This window comes from Pinus tabuliformis, chromosome 2_2 (genome assembly GCF_031772625.1).
Source record: "Pinus tabuliformis cultivar Carrire ecotype Pingquan chromosome 2_2, CPIR1, whole genome shotgun sequence".
NCBI classification, from domain to species: domain Eukaryota; kingdom Viridiplantae; phylum Streptophyta; class Pinopsida; order Pinales; family Pinaceae; genus Pinus; species Pinus tabuliformis.
In genome coordinates, this window is record NC_142300.1 from 1,223,628,467 (window position 1) to 1,223,652,193 (window position 23,727).

The window sequence follows — 23,727 nt, forward strand, 5'->3', positions numbered from 1 at the left end:
TAGTGCGTTGATCTGCTAGATTATAGTTGTGTCGCAGAACTGGGTGGTCTATGAGGGTCTATGTCAAATTGGTTTTCCCCCTTGAGATGTAAAATTGTAAAAGTCATGATGCAAAGTGTCTTGAGGGTTAGAAAATGTTTTAATCCCCTCATAAGTCCTAGGTCCTAGGTGATTTTTCCAAAGGCTAAGTTCGAGGATCCATTTAAAAATTAAAATTAAAAATTGAAAAAATAAAAAAACAATAAAAAAATAAAAGATATAAATAAGTTAAAAAAAAATTAAAATAAATAAATAAATAAAAATAATAATAAAATAAATAAATAAATAAATAAATAAATATATATATATATATAAAATTATAATTAAAAAAAAACTTAAAAAATAATAAAATAATAATAGGTTAAATTTTTGAGTAAATAAATGCATAATTTCAAATTTTTAATGCATTTAAAAATTCAACGGATGAGATTAAAAGATGTTTTGATTCTCATCGACGGTCGAGATCATTTTGACATGGATCACTCGAACTCGCCGTTGGGAATTTTTTCCTTTAAATAGGGTGCTAGGGGTCATTTGAGATCATTCGATCTGTGAGTCTTGCGCTGAAGAAAGCTCTCTTCTAAACTTTTTCTGGTGCAAATAAAAAAAGACTTTGGGGTTGAATTCTTGCTGGTGTTACTCTCCTGAAGTGTTATGAGCTGTTTTATTTTCTGCATAATTTTATTTTCAGCCATTAGTAATAGTTTGATGTAGAGTATTGTTGAACACAGGTATCTTGTTCACTTACTAGGGTTTGAATGGTAATAGTATTTCTGAAATAATGGCAGGTATCTCCATTGCATCTGGAATCTAGTACTGCTTTTTCCCTCTTTATTGATGGTTGAAGTGAGCTGTGCATGAAACCCTTATTGAAGAAATCAGTGGGCGTTTGGGGAAGTTCTCCGCTGAACCAGCCAACTCCCGCAAAGCATTTTCTTGCAGAGCCCAGTCAGTTTCGATTCCGGGTCTGACATTTAAAGTTTATTTTTTAAGTTGCATGAGAGATTTCTAAAGTATCTCGTAGTAAATCTGATATTCTGAAAATATTATTAAGGATCACTGACAAATTTGGCTGTTGTAGAGTCATGAAACTGTAAATATTTGTCGCTGGTTTGTAGGGTTTTAGTTTTTTTTTTTTTTTTGCATATGTATTCTCTGGGTGTTTGTCTTTTCATTATAGGTTGCAGGGTTTTCTGAAGATTTTCGAGGGTTTGATCAGATTTTTTGTCGCAGGAAAAGGAAAAAATTTTGAAAATATTTTTAGGGCAGGCTGGATTGCTACCATACCTTCTGCGTTCATCCCTTCCACTGCCATCACTCGTCACGTCCAACCCACAGTTGGTTCGAGCTTCTCCAAGTCTCACGCAGATCTTTCCTTCTGCTCTCCGCGTACCCTCTACTCAGAAATTGCTCATCAAAACACTCTTCCTCACTGCTAAACAGTCCCATCTGCTATACGCACCCATTTCTACCTGCGTCCTCTGCTTATTAGCCCATCCGCTGCCTCATTTTCCTGCACGCGTTCCTCTAACCTCCCATCGAACTCCCTCATCCTTCTCCGCCATTCTCCTCTGCCTGTTGCCATTCTTCATCCCTCTTGCGCGCAGTCACTCCACGCACCCCGCCAAACCCAACACGTATCCCTCAACTCCGTCCCTCCTTTCCCTTGGCCTGAGCTTCCTCATCTGTCCATCTCCCTCACGCTGCAATCACTGCGTCAATTATCGAGCCATTCTAGAAATCGAATCTCATACGCTCGCCGTCCACTGACCTGCACACGCAAACAACCAAAAACAAAACGAAAATTTTGATATGCATAAGTTTTTCCTATGCATGCGTTGGTAAGTTTCTTTTGTTTAAATTTTATTTTTCAGAACTAGATTACTATTAGCTTTAGATTCTAGTTTAATTTTTATTTTAATTTTTGATCTTTGTAAAAAAGAAATAAAAAATAAAAATAAAAATAATAATAATAATTTTATGAACTTTCCTTTTGATTGTTCTATTTAGTTTTTCATTTAAATTAGCATTATATTTTGTTAGATGTCAGTTTAGTTGAGATTAGTTTTTTAAGATTTATTTTTAATTTAGCACATAGTTTAGCTTAGGGTTTGATTTTAGGATTAGATTTTCTTTAAAGTTTAGTTTTATTTCATAAAAAAATAAAAAGTTTAAAAAGAGTCCTTTTTAAATAGATTTTAATTTAGATTATTTTCTAGTTTTAGATTTAATAAATTTTTACTTTAGTTTTAGATTTAGATTTAGGATTTGAGTTATTTTGTTTAGTTTTTCATTTAACTAAAAAATATAACAATAAAAAAAATCATAAAAATTAGAAAATATAAAAATCATAAAAAGTTTTAGTTTTAAGGTTTTAGTTCATTCTTTTATTTAAGTTTAAATTAAAAATATATATATCTATATATATATATATATATATATTTCTCTTATAGTTTAGAATTTTCTTTAGATTTAAGTTTCATTTATTTAGATTTCTGTTGGCTTAGTCTTGTTTTATTTAAAAATATAAAAAATATTTTGAAAATATTTTGCCAAATTTAGTCTTGGCTCAAAGCTTCATCATGTTTGCGATATATCTTTCCTGCTGAGGCTAAATTTTGATGTTTATCATTTTCATGTGATTAAACATGCTTGAATGATCATTTAAAGATTAGCTATATGAATGTGATATCTAGTTAGCATTTGAAATTACGTGGTTGTTTAAATCATTTAATCTTTCAAAATTTTAAATTGTTGGAGTATTGTTAAGCCATTGAGCGTTTATTTATTATCTCACATTTGGTAAAAGTTAATCTTTGTTTGAGTTATTTGATGGTAAACGATTGTTAATGAGTTCATATCTCTGCAGCATTTGATAAATAATCGTTTAATCATTTATTTCATAAGCCACTGGTCTATTAACTTAATAAAATCAATTAAGTGCTTGTTGCCCCTCGTGTCTCCCAACCCAATTGGTCCCCAGTTGGTCATCCATTATCCCATAGGGTCTACCCCCTTAGCCGCGGGAGACAAGCTTAAACGGAGAGATCGAGGATCAAGGTGACAGCCCCCGGTCTGAGCGTTGTCGTGACAATCTATGCGACAACAGGCCTCATCTAACACCAAAACACACTATTAAATTAATTTTTATGTGGCTGTTAGCTAAATTTAATAAATAAATTACAAATGGAATTCTATAGAATATGAGAAGAATAGAACTCCCTAGAAGCCCTATGAGCCTCCTCTTTTCTTTAAAAAGGCACTCCATTCACTCATTTCTCACACATTGTTTTGCAAGAAGAGCTTCCTATAGCAACAACAAGGAGCTTGTCTGTGCTTTTGCGCAGGGGCAGCAAGAGGAAGAGTGTTGACAGCAACTAGTTGGGTGAATTTTCATTTCCTAATTTTGCATCATTCATGGCTTCTCAAAGTAGTGTTTCAAGTGCCTCTAGATTGGGTGAGTTTTTCATTTTGTATTATTGTAATTTTGCAGCAATCATGGCTTCTCAAAGTTGTGTTTCAAGTGCCCCTAAAGCCACCCAGGCAAGTAGGCAGCAAGAATGTCATCCTCTATGGAAGTATGTTACCAAAGTGAAGCAGATGGGTTTCGGTGGTACATGGCAATGGAAGTGCAATTTGTGCAAAAGTGAAAATACCTTCAAGGGCTCTTACACAAGAGTGAAGGCTCACATTTTGCATGAAGAGATAAAGGGTACTGATGTGTGTGCACATACCAAAAATGCAGAGGTGAGGGCTAGATTCAAGAAAGAGAGCGATGATGCTCAAAGGTTGAAGGATCAAAGAAGCAAAATCGGCATGGGCACTACCAATCCTCTCATGTCTGATAGCGTTGAGCCAAGGATTGTTCAACAAGCAAGAAAGAGGAGGGCACTAGAAGTAGAAGTTGAATTATCAAAGCCATCAACTCCAATTCAAGACAACAAATTGGTGAAAATGCTTGATAGTCAAGGGAGAGAAGAAGCTAACTCAAGAGTGGCAAGGGCCATCTTTGCTTGTGGCTTCCCCTTTAATGTGGTTCGATCCTCATATTGGCAGGATTTGGTGAGAGCGATTAACAAAGCTCCTCAAGGTTACAAAGGCCTAAACTATGAAAAAGTTAGAAAAGTTTTACTGAAGAAAGAGAGGCAACTTCATGATGATGTTCTCAAACCAATTTGTACCTCATGGGGTAATATAGGGGTTTTTGTTATCTCAGATGGCTGGACTGATATAAGATGCATGTATGCAGGCTCACGAGTGCTCTTTATGGGCTCAAGCAGGCCTCGCTAGCCTACTACTCTCGCATTGACAACTATCTTCTGGGACTGGGATTCACCAAGAGTGAAGTTGACCCTAAATTATACTACATTATGTTTGTGGAGCGGCCTCTCATTCTTGAGTTGTACGTACCTCATACTGACAGGGGACGAGAAGCTCATTGGTGACTGCAAGAAGCATCTTGCAACAAAGTTTGACATGAAGGATGTAGGGCTTATGCAATATTTCCTTGGGTTGGAGGTTTGGCAGGGTGATGGACAAATTTCTTCGGACAAAGCATGTAAGCTCTGGAGATTCTCAAGAGGTTCCGCATGCGGGACTGCAGGCCCATGGCCATGCCTCTGGTGACAAACTAGAGGCAGGTAGATGCTAGTAGAACAGAGCGAGTTGATGCCACACTTTACAAATAGTTGATTGGTTTGTTGATGTTTCTTGTGAACAAGTGACTTGACATTTGCTATGCAGTGAACTAGTTGAGCTAGTTCATGGTTGAACCTACTAGAGCGCACTGGGTTGCTGCCAAACATTTCCTCAGGTAACTAAGAGGCACATGGATTATTGTTTGTTATATAGATAGGTTGATGGAGTGAAGCTGGAAGGTTTCACAGATGCAGATTGGGCAGGAGGTTCCATAGACAAGAATCGTACTTCAGGTTACACCTTTTGTTATGAATACAATTTATAGAAAAAATAATAAAAAATAATGTAAACAATAATAATCATAGTAGTTATTAATTAAGTAATAATTAATTAGTGATTAGTACTAAAGAGGCATGTCTAAATGGGACATGACCTTCCATGAAGAGGCACCTGCCTAGGTATATATGCGGGCCTCATTTGTAACAATCTCATGTCTCATCAATTCTTTTATATATATGTTCAATATACAATTAGTTGTCCTACTATGGATGTTTACGTCTTCCAAGTGTTTTGAGGATTATTCCGTTGCGTATGTGAATGCCTGCCCGCATTTCTCTGAGTATGCGAACTTTGTACATTCCATTGGTATTAGAGCCACGTTGGTTGATCTCGACCTTTGGCCATCAACTCTCCATTAAAATTGGTTGTGTTCAGTTTTATGGTGTGCTTGTCTTCATTTGTTCCTTATTTTCTGCTACATGCTAGTTAGTAATCTCAGTGTATTTGTGGATTGAAGTTAAGGTTTAGTTTTCAGCTCTTTGCTTAGCATAATTCACAGCTTAGATTGTTGCGTTTTAAGAAATCTAATAGCTGAGGAGTGCCTCTTCTTCTTCCTCCTCCCCTCATTTTGCTCCCAACGTTGACATGACTTAGAGTCTTAGACATCAACATTTTCTGTTTGACATGGGTTTTGCATCTTTATTTTATTCATTATGTTGGATAGCTCTTAGCTCTTCTATGCTTTTAGCTTAGCAATAGGAGTTGCATTTTGTTAATTTTAGGTTAACATGTTCTTTGCTTAGGTCAATTACTTCAGTGTTCCACATTAGCCCTATTTTCATTTCTTTCCATTAGCAATCACATAAACCATCACATTGATAGTAATTGTAGAAAGAACATAAATAACATAAGCAGAGGACAAGTCAAGGCGAGAACATAGGAATTGGCTCAAGCCAGGGAAAAACCCCAAGAATGGGAAAACCTTTGATCAATTCTTCTTATTATTAAAATCAAGTGTTCATCAGAGAAAGAGAGAGAGAGAGAGTACAATGAAAGTCAAAATGATGACTCATACCACTGTTCAAATACTAAAGAAATTGCCTAGTCAAGTATGCAATTCTGCCTTCAAACAATAACAGACAAATTCTGACCTAGCCAATGGACAACAATAATCAAAGTAGCAACAAGGTAATCTCCTAAAGGAGCTTGGTCCTGAATCAAATAATGCGACCTCCTTTGCTGAATATAATGAGCAAAAAAATCATCCAAGAGTATTCAAACCAGATGCTCTCCTTGTCCTTGGAAATGTGCATATCTCTGACCTGGTTAGGGCACACACCAGCCCTAACCTACTACTCCAACCCTGACGTTCACCCTCAAGACATGCTCCAACACCTTCGCTGATCCTTATGTGATTGTGGCCTAGGAAGAACTGCCTTCTTGGCCTCTCGGCCTTCTCCAAACAAGGGTTTGAACCTGTTGTAGCTACATGAGGGTCTGCAGCCTAATCTTGAAACCAAATGCAACCTTAAAATAGTCCTTAATATGCACCAACCTGTTCAGATCTCCTCCATTCAGCCTCGACCTCCTATTGAGGGAACTCGTCCTACACTACAAAAGAATTTAGCCCTCAAATAGTCCCAAACGGCTACTTCTTTTCCTTGCTAAAGATGCTCTTGATATGCGACACAAAACAGAGGAAATTACCTTGATATGTTTTTCTCTTATAATGTGTCGAATGAGGTTGGAGTTTACCTCTATCTATACAAATTGGTGAGGGTCAAGAGACATGTCGATTGGGCTTTATCAGCCTATATGGAGGTAAGGCCAACCTAGACGATTTGCATATGAGAGAGCATAAATTCAAAAACACATTTCCCATTATCCAAATTTAATGATCTTTAGGTTGATTTTGGTCCTCTCGAAAAGAGGAATACAATACAATAATCATGTCCATAAAAATGGGCTATTCAAAGTGGAATTTTCCATAGTTACCAATTTTAACACTCACTCTCAACTAGGAAGAATTCCACCTGCCAATCCATCTTGCCATCCTATCATCATGAACCATATCTGCATCTCGTCTCAACTATGCTAAACACTGATATGTATAATGAAGAAGAATTGATTGAGAGTGAGTCACAAGACCTTGCCACTCTTTACTGACAAAAGTTAGTTCACATAACTCGGGGTAGAACCCCAATCGAACTCGATCCCAAGTGATCAAGTTGGTTGAACACCATGCATCCTAGACATAGGGAGTACGACAATACACGATGCATCCATGGGTAGTGCTATGGTGCCTAACCACTTTTCCCAACTCATTGGCCAAATGAGAGGTACTTCCCATGTGTCTTGGACTACATGGGTAGGATGATACTGGAGTAACAACAGGGAAAGATTATATCACATCCTGCTCACAAACACACGTAGGGAAAGGATAAACCACATCCTACAGTCACATGTCACAACCATTGCAAGGAAAGGATAAACCTCATCTTATGCGCGTACAAACCATCGAGAGTAGGGAAAGGATGAACCACGTCCTACATGCATGCCAACCAACAATCGTAGGAAGGGTCCTACATGTGGGGAAATGATGAACCACATCCCACTGACATGTCAACCATCAATTGTAGGGAATGAGCATCCTACATGTGGGGAAATGATGAGCCATGTCCCATCGACATGTCGATAGATGCCTATTGCATCTCTCACTAGGGTATTTGTAGGAGAAGGTGAATCACTCATCCTGCTCATATGCCATAGCAGAAGGTGAACCACTCACAAATGCATATACATCTATCAGCTGTGCATGAAACCCTTATTGAAGAAATCAGTGGGCGTTTGGGGAAGTTCTCGGCTGAACCAGCCAACTCCCGCAAAGCATTTTCTTGCAGAGCCCAGTCAGTTTCGATTCTGGGTCTGACATTTAAAGTTTATTTTTTAAGTTGCATGAGAGATTTCTAAAGTATCTCGTAGTAAATCTGATATTCTGAAAATATTATTAAGGATCACTGACAAATTTGGCTGTTGTAGAGTCATGAAACTGTAAATATTTGTCGCTGGTTTGTAGGGTTTTAGTTTTTTTTTTTTTTTGCATATGTATTCTCTGGGTGTTTGTCTTTTCATTATAGGTTGCAGGGTTTTCTGAAGATTTTCGAGGGTTTGATCATATTTTTTGTCGCAGGAAAAGGAAAAAATTTTGAAAATATTTTTAGGGCAGGCTGGATTGCTACCATACCTCCTGCGTTCATCCCTTCCACTGCCATCACTCCTCACGTCCAACCCATAGTTGGTTCGAGCTTCTCCAAGTCTCACGCAGATCTTTCCTTCTGCTCTCCGCGTACCCTCTACTCAGAAATTGCTCATCAAAACACTCTTCCTCACTGCTAAACAGTCCCATCTGCTATACGCACCCATTTCTACCTGCGTCCTCTGCTTATTAGCCCATCCGCTGCCTCATTTTCCTGCACGCGTTCCTCTAACCTCCCATCGAACTCCCTCATCCTTCTCCGCCATTCTCCTCTGCCTGTTGCCCTTCTTCATCCCTCTTGCGCGCAGTCACTCCACGCACCCCGCCAAACCCAACACGTATCCCTCAACTCCGTCCCTCCTTTCCCTTGGCCTGAGCTTCCTCATCTGTCCATCTCCCTCACGCTGCAATCACTGCGTCAACCATCGAGCCATTCTAGAAATCGAATCTCATACGCTCGCCGTCCACTGACCTGCACACGCAAACAGCCAAAAACAAAACGAAAATTTTGATATGCGTAAGTTTTTCCTATGCATGCGTTGGTAAGTTTCTTTTGTTTAAATTTTATTTTTCAGAACTAGATTACTGTTAGCTTTAGATTCTAGTTTAATTTTTATTTTAATTTTTGATCTTTGTAAAAAAAATAATAATAATAATTTTATGAACTTTCCTTTTGATCGTTCTATTTAGTTTTTCATTTAAATTAGCATTATATTTTGTTAGATGTCAGTTTAGTTTAGATTAGTTTTTTTTTAAGATTTATTTTTAATTTAGCACATAGTTTAGCTTAGGGTTTGATTTTAGGATTAGATTTTCTTTAAAGTTTAGTTTTATTTCATAAAAAAAATAAAAAGTTTAAAAAGAGTCCTTTTTAAATAGATTTTAATTTAGATTATTTTCTAGTTTTAGATTTAATAAATTTTTACTTTAGTTTTAGATTTAGATTTAGGATTTGAGTTATTTTGTTTAGTTTTTCATTTAACTAAAAAATATAACAATAAAAAAAATCATAAAAATTAGAAAATATAAAAATCATAAGAAGTTTTAGTTTTAAGGTTTTAATTCATTCTTTTATTTAAGTTTAAGTTAAATATATATATATATATATATATATATATATATATTTCTCTTATAGTTTAGAATTTTCTTTAGATTTAAGTTTCATTTATTTAGATTTCTGTTGGCTTAGTCTTGTTTTATTTAAAAATATAAAAAATATTTTGAAAATATTTTGCCAAATTTAGTCTTGGCTCAAAGCTTCATCATGTTTGCGATATATCTTTCCTGCTGAGGCTAAAATTTTGATGTTTATCATTTTCATCTGATTAAACATGCTTGAATGATCATTTAAAGATTAGCTATATGAATGTGATATCTAGTTAGCATTTGAAATTACGTGGTTGTTTAAATCATTTAATCTTTCAAAATTTTAAATTGTTGGAGTATTGTTAAGCCATTGAGCGTTTATTTATTATCTCACATTTGGTAAAAGTTAATCTTTGTTTGAGTTATTTGATGGTAAACGATTGTTAATGAGTTCATATCTCTGCAGCATTTGATAAATAATCGTTTAATCATTTATTTCATAAGCCACTGGTCTATTAACTTAATAAAATCAATTAAGTGCTTGTTGCCCCTCGTGTCTCCCAACCCAATTGGTCCCCAGTTGATCATCCATTATCCCATAGGGTCTACCCCCTTAGCCGCAGGAGACAAGCTTAAACGGAGAGATCGAGGATCAAGGTGACAGCCCCCGGTCTGAGCGTTGTCGTGACAATCTATGCGACAACAGGCCTCATCTAACACCAAAACACACTATTAAATTAATTTTTATGTGGCTGTTAGCTAAATTTAATAAATAAATTACAAATGGAATTCTCTAGAATATGAGAAGAATAGAACTCCCTAGAAGCCCTATGAGCCTCCTCTTTTCTTTAAAAAGGCACTCCATTCACTCATTTCTCACACATTGTTTTGCAAGAAGAGCTTCCTATAGCAACAACAAGGAGCTTGTCTGTGCTTTTGCGCAGGGGCAGCAAGAGGAAGAGTGTTGACAGCAACTAGTTGGGTGAATTTTCATTTCCTAATTTTGCATCATTCATGGCTTCTCAAAGTAGTGTTTCAAGTGCCTCTAGATTGGGTGAGTTTTTCATTTTGTATTATTGTAATTTTGCAGCAATCATGGCTTCTCAAAGTTGTGTTTCAAGTGCCCCTAAAGCCACCCAGGCAAGTAGGCAGCAAGAATGTCATCCTCTATGGAAGTATGTTACCAAAGTGAAGCAGATGGGTTTCGGTGGTACATGGCAATGGAAGTGCAATTTGTGCAAAAGTGAAAATACCTTCAAGGGCTCTTACACAAGAGTGAAGGCTCACATTTTGCATGAAGAGATAAAGGGTATTGATGTGTGTGCACATACCAAAAATGCAGAGGTGAGGGCTAGATTCAAGAAAGAGAGCGATGATGCTCAAAGGTTGAAGGATCAAAGAAGCAAAATCGGCATGGGCACTACCAATCCTCTCATGTCTGATAGCGTTGAGCCAAGGATTGTTCAACAAGCAAGAAAGAGGAGGGCACTAGAAGTAGAAGTTGAGTTATCAAAGCCATCAACTTCAATTCAAGACAACAAATTGGTGAAAATGCTTGATAGTCAAGGGAGAGAAGAAGCTAACTCAAGAGTGGCAAGGGCCATCTTTGCTTGTGGCTTCCCCTTTAATGTGGTTCGATCCTCATATTGGCAGGATTTGGTGAGAGCGATTAACAAAGCTCCTCAAGGTTACAAAGGCCTAAACTATGAAAAAGTTAGAAAAGTTTTACTGAAGAAAGAGAGGCAACTTCATGATGATGTTCTCAAACCAATTTGTACCTCATGGGGTAATATAGGGGTTTTTGTTATCTCAGATGGCTGGACTGATATAAGATGCATGTATTCAGGCTCACGAGAGCTCTTTATGGGCTCAAGCAGGCCTCGCTAGCCTACTACTCTCGCATTGACAACTATCTTCTGGGACTGGGATTCACCAAGAGTGAAGTTGACCCTAAATTATACTACATTATGTTTGTGGGGCGGCCTCTCATTCTTGAGTTGTACGTACCTCATACTGATAGGGGACGAGAAGCTCATTGGTGACTGCAAGAAGCATCTTGCAACGAAGTTTGACATGAAGGATGTAGGGCTTATGCAATATTTCCTTGGGTTGGAGGTTTGGCAGGGTGATGGACAAATTTCTTCGGACAAAGCATGTAAGCTTGGAGATTCTCAAGAGGTTCCGCATGCGGGACTGCAGGCCCATGGCCATGCCTCTGGTGACAAACTAGAGGCAGGTAGACGCTCGTAGAACAGAGCGAGTTGATGCCACACTTTACAAATAGTTGATTGGTTTGTTGATGTTTCTTGTGAACAAGTGACTTGACATTTGCTATGCAGTGAACTAGTTGAGCTAGTTCATGGTTGAACCTACTAGAGTGCACTGGGTTGCTGCCAAACATTTCCTCAGGTAACTAAGAGGCACATGGATTATTGTTTGTTATATAGATAGGTTGATGGAGTGAAGCTGGAAGGCTTCACAGATGCAGATTGGGCAGGAGGTTCCATAGACAAGAATCGTACTTCAGGTTACACCTTTTGTTATGAATACAATTTATAGAAAAAATAATAAAAAATAATGTAAACAATAATAATCATAGTAGTTATTAATTAAGTAATAATTAATTAGTGATTAGTACTAAAGAGGCATGTCTAAATGGGACATGACCTTCCATGAAGAGGCACCTGCCTAGGTATATATGCGGGCCTCATTTGTAACAATCTCATGTCTCATCAATTCTTTTATATATATGTTCAATATACAATTAGTTGTCCTACTATGGATGTTTACGTCTTCCAAGTGTTTTGAGGATTATTCTGTTGTGTATGTGAATGCTTGCCCGCATTTCTCTGAGTATGCGAACTTTGTACGTTCCATTGGTATTAGAGCCACGTTGGTTGATCTCGACCTTTGGCCATCAACTCTCCATTAAAATTGGTTGTGTTCAGTTTTATGGTGTGCTTGTCTTCATTTGTTCCTTATTTTCTGCTACATGCTAGTTAGTAATCTCAGTATATTTGTGGATTGAAGTTAAGGTTTAGTTTTCAGTTCTTTGCTTAGCATAATTCACAGATTAGATTGTTGCGTTTTAAGAAATCTAATAGCTGAGGAGTGCCTCTTCTTCTTCCTCCTCCCCTCATTTTGCTCCCAACGTTGACATGACTTAGAGTCTTAGACATCAACATTTTCTGTTTGACATGGGTTTTGCATCATTATTTTATTCATTATGTTGGATAGCTCTTAGCTCTTCTATGCTTTTAGCTTAGCAATAGGAGTTGCATTTTGTTAATTTTAGGTTAACATGTTCTTTGCTTAGGTCAATTACTTCAGTGTTCCACATTAGTCCTATTTTCATTTCTTTCCATCAGCAATCACATAAACCATCACATTGATAGTAATTGTAGAAAGAACATAAATAACATAAGTAGAGGACAAGTCAAGGCGAGAACATAGGAATTGGCTCAAGCCAGGGAAAAACCCCAAGAATGGGAAAACCTTTGATCAATTCTTCTTATTATTAAAATCAAGTGTTCATCAGAGAAAGAGAGAGAGAGAGAGAGAGAGTACAATGAAAGTCAAAATGACTTGCCAAAAATGATGACTCGTACCACTGTCCAAATACTAAAGAAATTGCCTAGTCAAGTATGCAATTCTGCCTTCAAACAATAGCAGACAAATTCTGACCTAGCCAATGGTCAACAATAATCAAAGTAGCAACAAGGTAATCTCCTAAAGGAGCTTGGTCCTGAATCAAATAATGCGACCTCCTTTGCTGAATATAATGAGCAAAAAAATCATCCAAGAGTATTCAAACCAGATGCTCTCCTTGTCCTTGGAAAATGTGCATATCTCTGACCTGGTTAGGGCACACACCAGCCCTAACCTACTACTCCAACCCTGACGTTCACCCTCAAGACATGCTCCAACACCTTCGCTGATCCTTATGTGATTGTGGCCTAGGAAGAACTGCCTTCTTGGCCTCTCGGCCTTCTCCAAACAAGGGTTTGAACCTGTTGTAGCTACATGAGGGTCTGCAGCCTAATCTTGAAACCAAATGCAACCTTAAAATAGTCCTTAATATGCACCAACCTGTTCAGATCTCCTCCATTCAGCCTCGACCTCCTATTGAGGGAACTCGTCCTACACTACAAAAGAATTTAGCCCTCAAATAGTCCCAAACGGCTACTTCTTTTCCTTGCTAAAGATGCTCTTGATCTGCGACACAAAACAGAGGAAATTACCTTGATATGTTTTTCTCTTATAATGTGTCGAATGAGGTTGGAGTTTACCTCTATCTATACAAATTGGTGAGGGTCAAGAGACATGTCGATTGGGCTTTATCAGCCTATATGGAGGTAAGGCCAACCTAGACGATTTGCATATGAGAGAGCATAAATTCAAAAACACATTTCCCATTATCCAAATTTAATGATTTTTAGGTTGATTTTGGTCCTCTCGAAAAGAGGAATACAATACAATAATCATGTCCATAAAAATGGGCTATTCAAAGTGGAATTTTCCATAGTTACCAATTTTAACACTCACTCTCAACTAGGAAGAATTCCACCTGCCAATCCATCTTGCCATCCTATCATCATGAACCATATCTGCATCTCGTCTCAACTCTGCTAAACACTGATATGTATAATGAAGAAGAATTGATTGAGAGTGAGTCACAAGACCTTGCCACTCTTTACTGACAAAAGTTAGTTCACATAACTCGGGGTAGAACCCCAACCGAACTCGATCCCAAGTGATCAAGTTGGTTGAACACCATGCATCCTAGACATAGGGAGTACGACAATACACGATGCATCCATGGGTAGTGCTATGGTGCCTAACCACTTTTCCCAACTCATTGGCCAAATGAGAGGTACTTCCCATGTGTCTTGGACTACATGGGTAGGATGATACTGGAGCAACAACAGGGAAAGATTATATCACATCCTGCTCACAAACACACGTAGGGAAAGGATAAACCACATCCTACAGTCACATGTCACAACCATTGCAAGGAAAGGATAAACCTCATCTTATGCGCGTACAAACCATCGAGAGTAGGGAAAGGATGAACCACGTCCTACATGCATGCCAACCAACAATCGTAGGAAGGGTCCTACATGTGGGGAAATGATGAACCACATCCCACTGACATGTCAACCATCAATTGTAGGGAATGAGCATCCTACATGTGGGGAAATGATGAGCCATGTCCCATCGACATGTCGATAGATGCCTATTGCATCTCTCACTAGGGTATCTGTAGGAGAAGGTGAATCACTCATCCTGCTCATATGCCATAGCAGAAGGTGAACTACTCACAAATGCATATACATCTATCATAGGGGAAGGTTAACCACTCACCCTACACACATGTGTCATCAATTGTAAGGAAGGTGAACCACTCACCCTACACATATGTCAACCATCATGGGGTATCACAAGGGAAGGTGAACCTCTCACCCTGTACATAGTGCACCTATAGGGGAAGTTGAGCCACTCACCGTATGGTTGCTAATAGCTTCAAGAAGTACCCCAAGCCCCAAAAAGCTCCTAGAGCTTAATGTCCAACTCAAGTGTGACCCTCATGGGAGGGTCCTTCCACGACTGCCAGCCTCTTCTTGAAGAAAGATAATCTTGACCTTACCAAGCGGCTATGTCAGTAATCTTCTCATCCAACCAACAATGATGGAGGTTGGTATCTCTCCAATGTACCATATTCCAATACTTGGAGTTGTTGTGGAACATGGATTCTCTGAAAAATGAATCCCACTCAACAATATACAATGATGGTTACTAGAACGTGCTTAAATGGCTCACTAAAGAGTTTCCTCAGCCAACTGACTTCATAATAATAACCCATGCATGCTGCTTTATACATTTAGCCTCAATGATGCTCCTAGAGCAACATAATCAAGAAACATAGCACTAGATATGCTCTTCTTACTCATCATACTACCACCCGAGCCAACATCCATGGAATCTTAGATTTCGACAGTGTATTTTCAACCATAGATAATAGAATCACAGAGATATTTCAACAAGCAGCTAACAATATGAGAGGCTCATCCATAGATTGACTCAGAATCTTTATAGCAAGGTATATGATAGGAGTTTATCAAGAATACCAGAGATTCACAACTTTTCCATCTTGTTAGACTTCTAAGTGCAAGAAATAGTGTATCAAGGATAGGTTTTCCATCTTGACTTTAAAAGTCAACTCCCTCTTACATTGATAAATGAGAGAGTCATCAATCAGTAGTTGCATCTTTACAATCCAATGAACATGGCTTGTCCTAACAATATGAGAGGCTTATCCATAGACTGACTCAGAATCTTTATAGCGAGGTATATGATAGGAGTTTATCAAGAATACCAGAGATTCACAACTTTTCCATCTCGTTAGACTTCTAAGTGCAGGAAATAGTGTATCAAGGCTACGTTTTCCATCTTGACTTTAAAAGTCAACTCCCTCTTACATTGATAAACAAGAGAGTCATCAATCAATAGTTGCATCTTTACAATCCAATGAACATGGCTTGTCCATAACTCCCTTGGAATATAGGGAAAGAGACCTTGCCAAAACATAATCATTGAGCCACTTGTGACTTATCCTTTTTCCTGTTATAGACCCTTAGGTCCATGTGCCAAAGTCATCAATCATAAACATGCAGCTTCCATACAACCTCTCAAGTAACAAGGATATATCAAGGCATCATTAGAGTCATCACAATCTTAATTAGTTGTCATGACTTGCCTTAATAAACAACGGGCAAGAGGAGTCATCAAGTCATACTGCCAGGGATTCTATAGCTCCTTCTGAAGCCTTGCTTTACGTGATCATCTAGATTTTAATCATGAGCTTCTCATGTAAGAGATGAGACTTTCCACGAGGCAACTTCAACAATATACTTTTAGGAGGTTTGCTTCAGATAAGAGGAATCAACATGGTCTTTATTTCAACTAGAGTGAAGAAATTCTCCCATGAGATCATTCCATAACATCTGCATTCTCTTTCATTGCTAGATGATTGCACCCAACACATTACATCACCCAATCCATGATGAGGAGGGGTCCTTAGCATTAAGCATCCGTGTTCATAAGACCGTTCTTCATAAGATTGGGGCTTAAAGCATCAAAGTGCCCAATTACCCAATCAAGATGCCAAAATCAGGGTCCTCACAGTTCCCACTGCTCATCGTGCTTTACCATGACAGAGGATCTGCCACGCACATCCTTCTTCCAATGCTTTCTTTATGAGGTACCAGCAATAGCCATAGACAAGTCCTACCAAACACAATATGTGATAATAAAGGCATAAAAACAAATCATCATCACTCATCATGAGGGATTGTCATATAAGCCTTAAATACTTCATAAGCCCTATAAATCATGATGTAGGGAACAAGAATCATGAGATTAGGATTTTCTCATCACTAGGGTTTCTTATGGATCAACTATGGTTAGCAATCAATAGCAATAATCCCTAGAACCACATAAGGTACAAAGCCTAAATCATTTCTTAATAACTTACGTTTGTGAACAAGATTGTAACACTGTCATCAATTTATAGGGACTACAACGTATCACCACTACTACATAATGCTGGACCATGAATGATACTGGGCTGCATAAGAGATGGCATACATGATGAAATTCCATACATAGGGTAGTACCATACATAGCAGAACTGGTGCCACATATAGCAGTGACATAACCAAGAATCTTTACTGGGCAAAGCTTCTTTTGAAATGACCTTCAGATTCTTCAAAAAGGTGTTGCTATATTTTATGGTAGCATCAGGTCTACAAGTTCCAGTGGGATCGTTCCTTCTCAAGAGTTCTTTTGCCAAGATTGGTGTAACAAATAAAATATATATAAATAATTTAAAATAATATAAATGATAATAAGCATAAATAATTATTAGTTAAGTAGTAATTAGGTTGAAGAGGCATGTCTAATTGAGACATGACTCTTCATGAAGAGACACTTGCTTGGTATATAAGCAAGCCTCTTGTTCTCATTTGTAAATCATTCATTCTTATTCATTTTATTTAATATAATATTTATATTGTCAATGGATAACTTCATATTCCAAGTCTTCTGGAGTAATTAATCTGTAGAAGGAACTTTGTTCGCTTCATTTGGTATCAGAGCAGTTCGGTCCTCTAGGTTGCTTAACCGGTGCACAGAGCTCGTTCTCCGATCCAAGTCTTTGGCTATTGACTCTTTGTCAAATTTATTGCTGTTGCAGTTCAAGCGTTCGCTAAATATTTGGGAGTTTCTCCTTTTCTCCATTTTTCTAGACCTTTGGCCATATATATATATATATATATATATAAGTAAATAAATTAAAAAAAGGAAGAAAAAAAAAGTAAAAGAAAAAACAAAATGGATACAAAATGTCATACCATGTATATTTAAAACTTTTTACAGGAGGTTTTAAAAACAACCCATGGTAATAGCCCATGGTATTTTAAAAGTTAAAGAAAAAACAAGGATACAAAAGCTCTTATGTGAAAGATAAATATTACTTTTTACTTAAAAAGTATTGTGAACATCGTGACCGTGTCATATGAAAAGACGTGACCTTTATATTTATTAAGTGTGGTGACATCATAAAAGTTTATATTAAGTGTGACTTTTATATTAAGTGGGGTGACATTAAAAGTTATCAAGGGAGTAATTAAGTATATATAAAAAAATGATCAATTTATTATTTAAAAAAGAAGTGAAACTATTATTATTATAAGATAATAAAGTTATTTTGAAAAGGGGTCTTAATATAAAGAAATACATACATATATAGAGGGCAACAATATAAAGGAGTATTTTTTTAATAAAAGGTTATTCAAGTTTTAGCAATCCACATTAAAGGAGAATATTTGAAAAATATATATAGAAGAAATAAGTGATATTTTATAATAAAAATAGCTCCAGTTGACATATTGTTTACGTAAAAACATCAAGGCAAAAATGGAGACTAGTAATGAAAGGTTTCCTGAAACCCATAGTACATGTGTTTGCACACTATTTCAAATCGAAGGATCGCTCGCAGGAAGAGACATCATAATCTCTATCTGTCCTGCTGAAAGAAGTAATTATGTTAGTCCTAAATGTGCTAACCAATTGGTGATTCCTAAATCAAATATAGTTGAAACAAATATTTTTGGCAAACAATACGATATAAGCAATTTACACCTAAATATTGGAGATTATACTTTTACCTTAAAATTCACCGTGAAAACCTTACGTTTTTACGATAGTGACATTGTTTTGGGGTTACCTTGGATGGGAACTCTAGGTTCCTTTATTCTAAATACAAAGAAGAAGTTTTTAACATTTTCTTACAAGAAGAAGAAAATAACGCTCCAAGATTTTACACTAAAACCAAATTCAGTAACACCAGAAGATATCTCAGATATTTCAAAAGTAATGTCTCAAGAAGGGAAAAAGGTATTACAAAATATGCAAAAAGAAATTGACAAAATCAATGTTGACAAAAATGAAGAAGTTTCTCGATTTAAAAACCATAGCGAAAAATTACTGTTGCAAATTAAGAAACTTAAGAAGGATAAGAAGTCATTAGAAAACAAGGTACAACAACTTATTGAGAAAGAAGCATCAAACGTAGGAATTCAAGTTGATGACAAAACAACAAATACTAATCGAGTGAATATGACGACTCAAGAAGACAAGTCAGTTAAAGAAACGACACACTTAGATGTTGCAGTTCAGACAATGAACATCCCAAGTGAATGTTCCATAACCATCTCAACAACATCTTTGCCAGAAGAAAATATAAAAATTGGCACATGCCCAGTAAGGAGAAATCAAACCAAAAAAGTTCCATATCGGCATTCGAATCATGAGAACAAACGAATCAACCATGCTATGTATCGGGACTATTCAGACCAGAAACAACAAATTGATGTTTCAGAGAATAATGACGTAAAATCAATCCAGTCTTATGCTAACAAGTCGTTACAAAATTCCAGTGATCAAAATACTATACAAAAGATTAATCTCGGATGGTCTGATCCCTTCTCAGTGCGACAATTTTGTTTGTCACTAAGAAGATCATATCAACTTGTATCAACGAGGATGACTATTCCAAGAGAGAAAGACGTTCGAAGTCGAAAAAGAGATCAAGCCTTTTTTCATCGACAAGCTTTGAGGACAAAGCTCTTTGAGGAAGGAGGCAATGTAATGAATAAAATATATATAAATAATGTAAAATAATATAAATGATAATAAGCATAAATAATTATTAGTTAAGTAGTAATTAGGTTGAAGAGGCATGTCTAATTGAGACATGATTCTTCATGAAGAGACACTTGCTTGGTATATAAGCAAGCCTCTCGTTCTCACTTGTAAATCATTCATTCTTATTCACATATTTAATATAATATTTATATCCTCAATGGATAATTTCATATTCCAAGTTTTCTGGAGTAATTAATTTTTAGAAGGAACTTTGTTTGCTTCAATTGGCTGCCCATATGATTTCAAAAAAATATCTGATCTTCTACTAGACATTTTATGGATCTCAAAACTTCCCATTTCAGGAGACAGTTCTCACTGCCTGAATTATCTTTGCACTAAGACCAGATTTGTGCTCATTGATCTTTTGGATAGAACTATGTGAGTCAAGAGAAGAACACCTTGAATGCTGTCATTTGAAACTTGAGACCTTTCTAGCTGGAACACTGAGATCTCCTAACAGCTTAAGGACAGGAGTCATGAGTCGGCTCTTTGTCACACCGATCAGTTTGCTTTCAAAACAAGTCGGCTTCAAGGCTGACTGAGCATACTCGGACTGAGTATATATATAAGGCTGAATCACAAATTCTCGGCTTCTTCACAGATTTACAGTGCTGCAAATTTTCAGTTCTCTTCAGGACAGATCTAATGGCTAGTATTAGGTCCTTTTGTTGGTCTTCTTTAGGATGAAAATGGGTACTCTTTCATATAATCCTTATGCCCAGTATTGATGGAGGAGACTTGGTTTCTTGAAAACCCTCTGAAATATATTCTGGCCTATAATTTGGTACTGGAGCTTTCAGCTTATATGGCCTTCTGAGAACCCAGACTTGGTTGCTTCCAACTTCAAAATTTTCCCAAACAGAAATTCAGTTAGTGTATATACTATTTACAGTGCTTCTGAAATTTGGATCTCTGAGGAGACTCAGAGAATTTAAATTGAGATTTCAGACCTCTTATGCTATGCCCAGGGCTGCAATTTCTTAGTCAAGAAACTTGGCTTTGTGTGGACTATTAGATCGATCCCTCGATTCTCCAGATCAGGGTTTATATGCCCCTCAATAGGCACGCTCTCCTTAGATAAGATCCTAGTCACAGTGACTATGGTTTGAGAATTGACCCAGATTTTGACTTTATTCCATACGGAGCTTGGTCCTAGGTATGCCTTTGACCTTTGATGTGATGGATCTAATCTTTAGTGATCCTCTTTCCTTGCTAGGGCTGGCCGCTTAGATTTTTTGCAATAAGAGAGCCTTCATGATTCAATACTTCATGCCGTCTGATCTTTGAAGAGGAAGGAAGCCAGGGAGACTTGTCAACACTTAGTGATTTCTTTCTCTCTTGCTTGGGTTTGTCCTCACCCGAGCTCTGATACCATGTTAATTTTAGGTTAACATGTTCTTTTCTTAGGTCAATTACTTCAATGTTCCACATTAGCCCGATTTTCATTTCTTTCCATTAGCAATCACATAAACCATATCACATTGATAGTAACTGTAGAAAGAACATAAATAACATATGCATAGGACAAGTCAAGACAAGAGAACACAGGAATTGGCTCAAGCCAGGGAAAAACCCCAAGGGGAAAACCCTTGATCAATTCTTCTTATTATTAAAATCAAGTGTTCAGCAGAGAAAGAGAGAGAGAGAGAGCACAATCAAAGTCAAAATGACTTGCCAAAAATGATGACTCATACCACTGTCCAAATACCAAAGAAACTGCCCAGTAAGTATGCAATTCTGCCTTCAAACAGTAGCAGACAAATTCTGACCTTGCCAGTGGTCAACAGTAATCAAAGCAGCTACAAGGTAATCTCCTAAAGGAGCTCGGTCCTGAATCAAATAATGTGGCCTCCTTTGCTGAATATAAAGAGCCCAAAATCATCCAAGAGTATTCAAACCAGATGCTCTCCTTGTCCTTGGAAAATGTGCATATCTCTGACCTGGTTAGGGCACACACCAGCCCTAACCTACTGCTGCAACCCCTGCGTTCACCCTCAAGACATACTCCAACACCTTCGCTGATCCTTCATGTGACTGCAGCCTAGGCAGAACTGCCTTCTTGGCCTCTCGGCCTTCTCCAAACAAGGGTCTGAACCTACTGTAGCTACAGGAGGGTTTGCGGCCTAATCTTGAAACCAAACACAGCCCTAAAACAGTCCTCAATATGCACCAACCTGTCCAGATCTCCTCCATTCAGGCTCAGCCTCCTGCTGAGGGAACTTGGCCTGCACTACAGAAGAATTTAGCCCTCAAACAGTCCCAACCAGCTCCTTTTCCTTGCTAAAGATGCTCTTGATCTGTGGCCCAAAACGAGGAAATCACCTTGATATGTTTTGCTCTTATTATGTGTCAAATGAGGTTGGAGATCACCTCTATTTATACAAATTGGTGAGGGTCAAGAGACATGTCGATTGGGCTTTATTAGCCTACATGGAGGTGAGGCTGACCTAGACGATTTGCATATGAGAGGGCATAAATTCAAAAACACATTTCCCATTATCGAAATTTGATGATCTTTAGGTCGATTTTGGTCCTCTTGAAAAGAGGAATTCAATGCAATAATCATCTCCATCAAATGGGATGTCCAAAGTGGAATTTTCCCTAGTTGCCAATTTTAACACACTCCCACTATGTTTTGCACTGGATGTACTTCTTAGTCCACTGTCCTAATTGTGTGGTCATTTGTTGGACATCACTAAAATTATCCTCTCTTATAGTATCTCAGAATATTCTTTTCTTATTTGGTAAAATAGCATAACCTTATCTTCAGTTGAGGAAGTGGTTCAGTGTGTAAAGTACAGCTTTGAACATGAATATTTTTTCCCTCTCAAGTTAATGCCAGGCTAGTGGATGAATTCAGATTTCTTGTATATCCTCACAGCTACTTATGTATATTTCAAAAGGGCCATGAAAGATGATAACATTTATAATGCATGTCTTACATACATAATTGGGTGTTTTCTAATATTATTAGTGCTGTATAGATATTATATGCTTCTATTCTTGAATATTCTTTTGCAAAGTGCATATTACTGATACAACATAATTCTTGCTATGGTTTGACTTTATATTATTATCTTGAACTTGCATGCAGGCTTTCTTGCTTATCTTTTTCTCTGAGATAGGGGACAAAACATTTTTTATTGCGGTAAGAGAGAAACCTTGGTTTATGTTTCAACATTTTACTTAATAGCTCGATGCCATTGTTTTAATTAATGGACTACAAGTAAAAGGGCCTTTTGTAGCAGCTTCAGCTTGAACATTTGGCAGAATAGCCATTCTGTGTCTCTGTGTAAATGACAACTTCTCTGATAAAATAAACAGATTATGTGAACAGTAGCTTTTTTATTTATGGTTGGTAGATGATTTTCATAAATGTTGAATTTTTTTGTACACATTTTTGTTCTGACACCAGAGGCACCTTCCTGAAACCCGTATTCATGATAATGATAGAGAAAATTATGTTACTTTTCCTCTTTTTCTCTAATTCAATTCATTGGTAAGAGAGAAACCTTGGTTTATGTTTCAACATTTTACTTAATAGCTTGATGCCATTGTTTTAATTAATGGACTATAAGTAAAAGGGCCTTTTGTAGCGGCTTCAGCTTGAACATTTGGCAGAATAGCCATTCTGTGTCTCTGTATAAATGACAACTTCTCTGATAAAATAAACAAATTATGTGAACAGTAGCTTTTTATTTATGGTTGGTAGATGATTTTCATAAATGTTGAATTTTTTTGTACACATTTTTGTTCTGACACCAGAGGCACCTTCCTGAAACCCGTATTCATGATAATGATAGAGAAAATAATGTTACTTTTCCTCTTTTTCTCTAATTCAACTCATTGGTAAGAGAGAAACCTTGGTTTATGTTTCAACATTTTACTTAATAGCTTGATGCCATTGTTTTAATTAATGGACTATAAGTAAAAGGGCCTTTTGTAGCGGCTTCAGCTTGAACATTTGGCAGAATAGCCATTCTGTGTCTCTGTATAAATGACAACTTCTCTGATAAAATAAACAAATTATGTGAACAATAGCTTTTATATTTATGGTTGGTAGATGATTTTCATAAATGTTGACTTCTTTTGTACACATTGTTGTTCTGACACCAGAGGCACCTTCCTGAAACCCGTATTCATGATAATGATAAAGAAAATTA

General features: G+C 37.1%; 1 protein-coding gene across 7 annotated transcripts in view; it reads left to right on the forward strand.

The window, feature by feature from the left end:
* LOC149197902 (protein PAM71, chloroplastic) overlaps positions 1-23,727 on the forward strand; it is a 297,487-nt gene that overhangs the window by 117,686 nt on the left and 156,074 nt on the right. For 6 of the 7 annotated variants that reach the window (XM_089406026.1, XM_089406031.1, XM_089406030.1 and 3 more), the window contains one exon: positions 22,659-22,712. The exons of the other annotated variant lie outside the window; for it this stretch is intronic. In XM_089406026.1, coding sequence (XP_089262152.1) covers positions 22,659-22,712 — 54 coding nt within the window. The remainder of the gene's footprint in view (positions 1-22,658; positions 22,713-23,727) is intronic. 7 annotated transcript variants of the gene reach the window in all.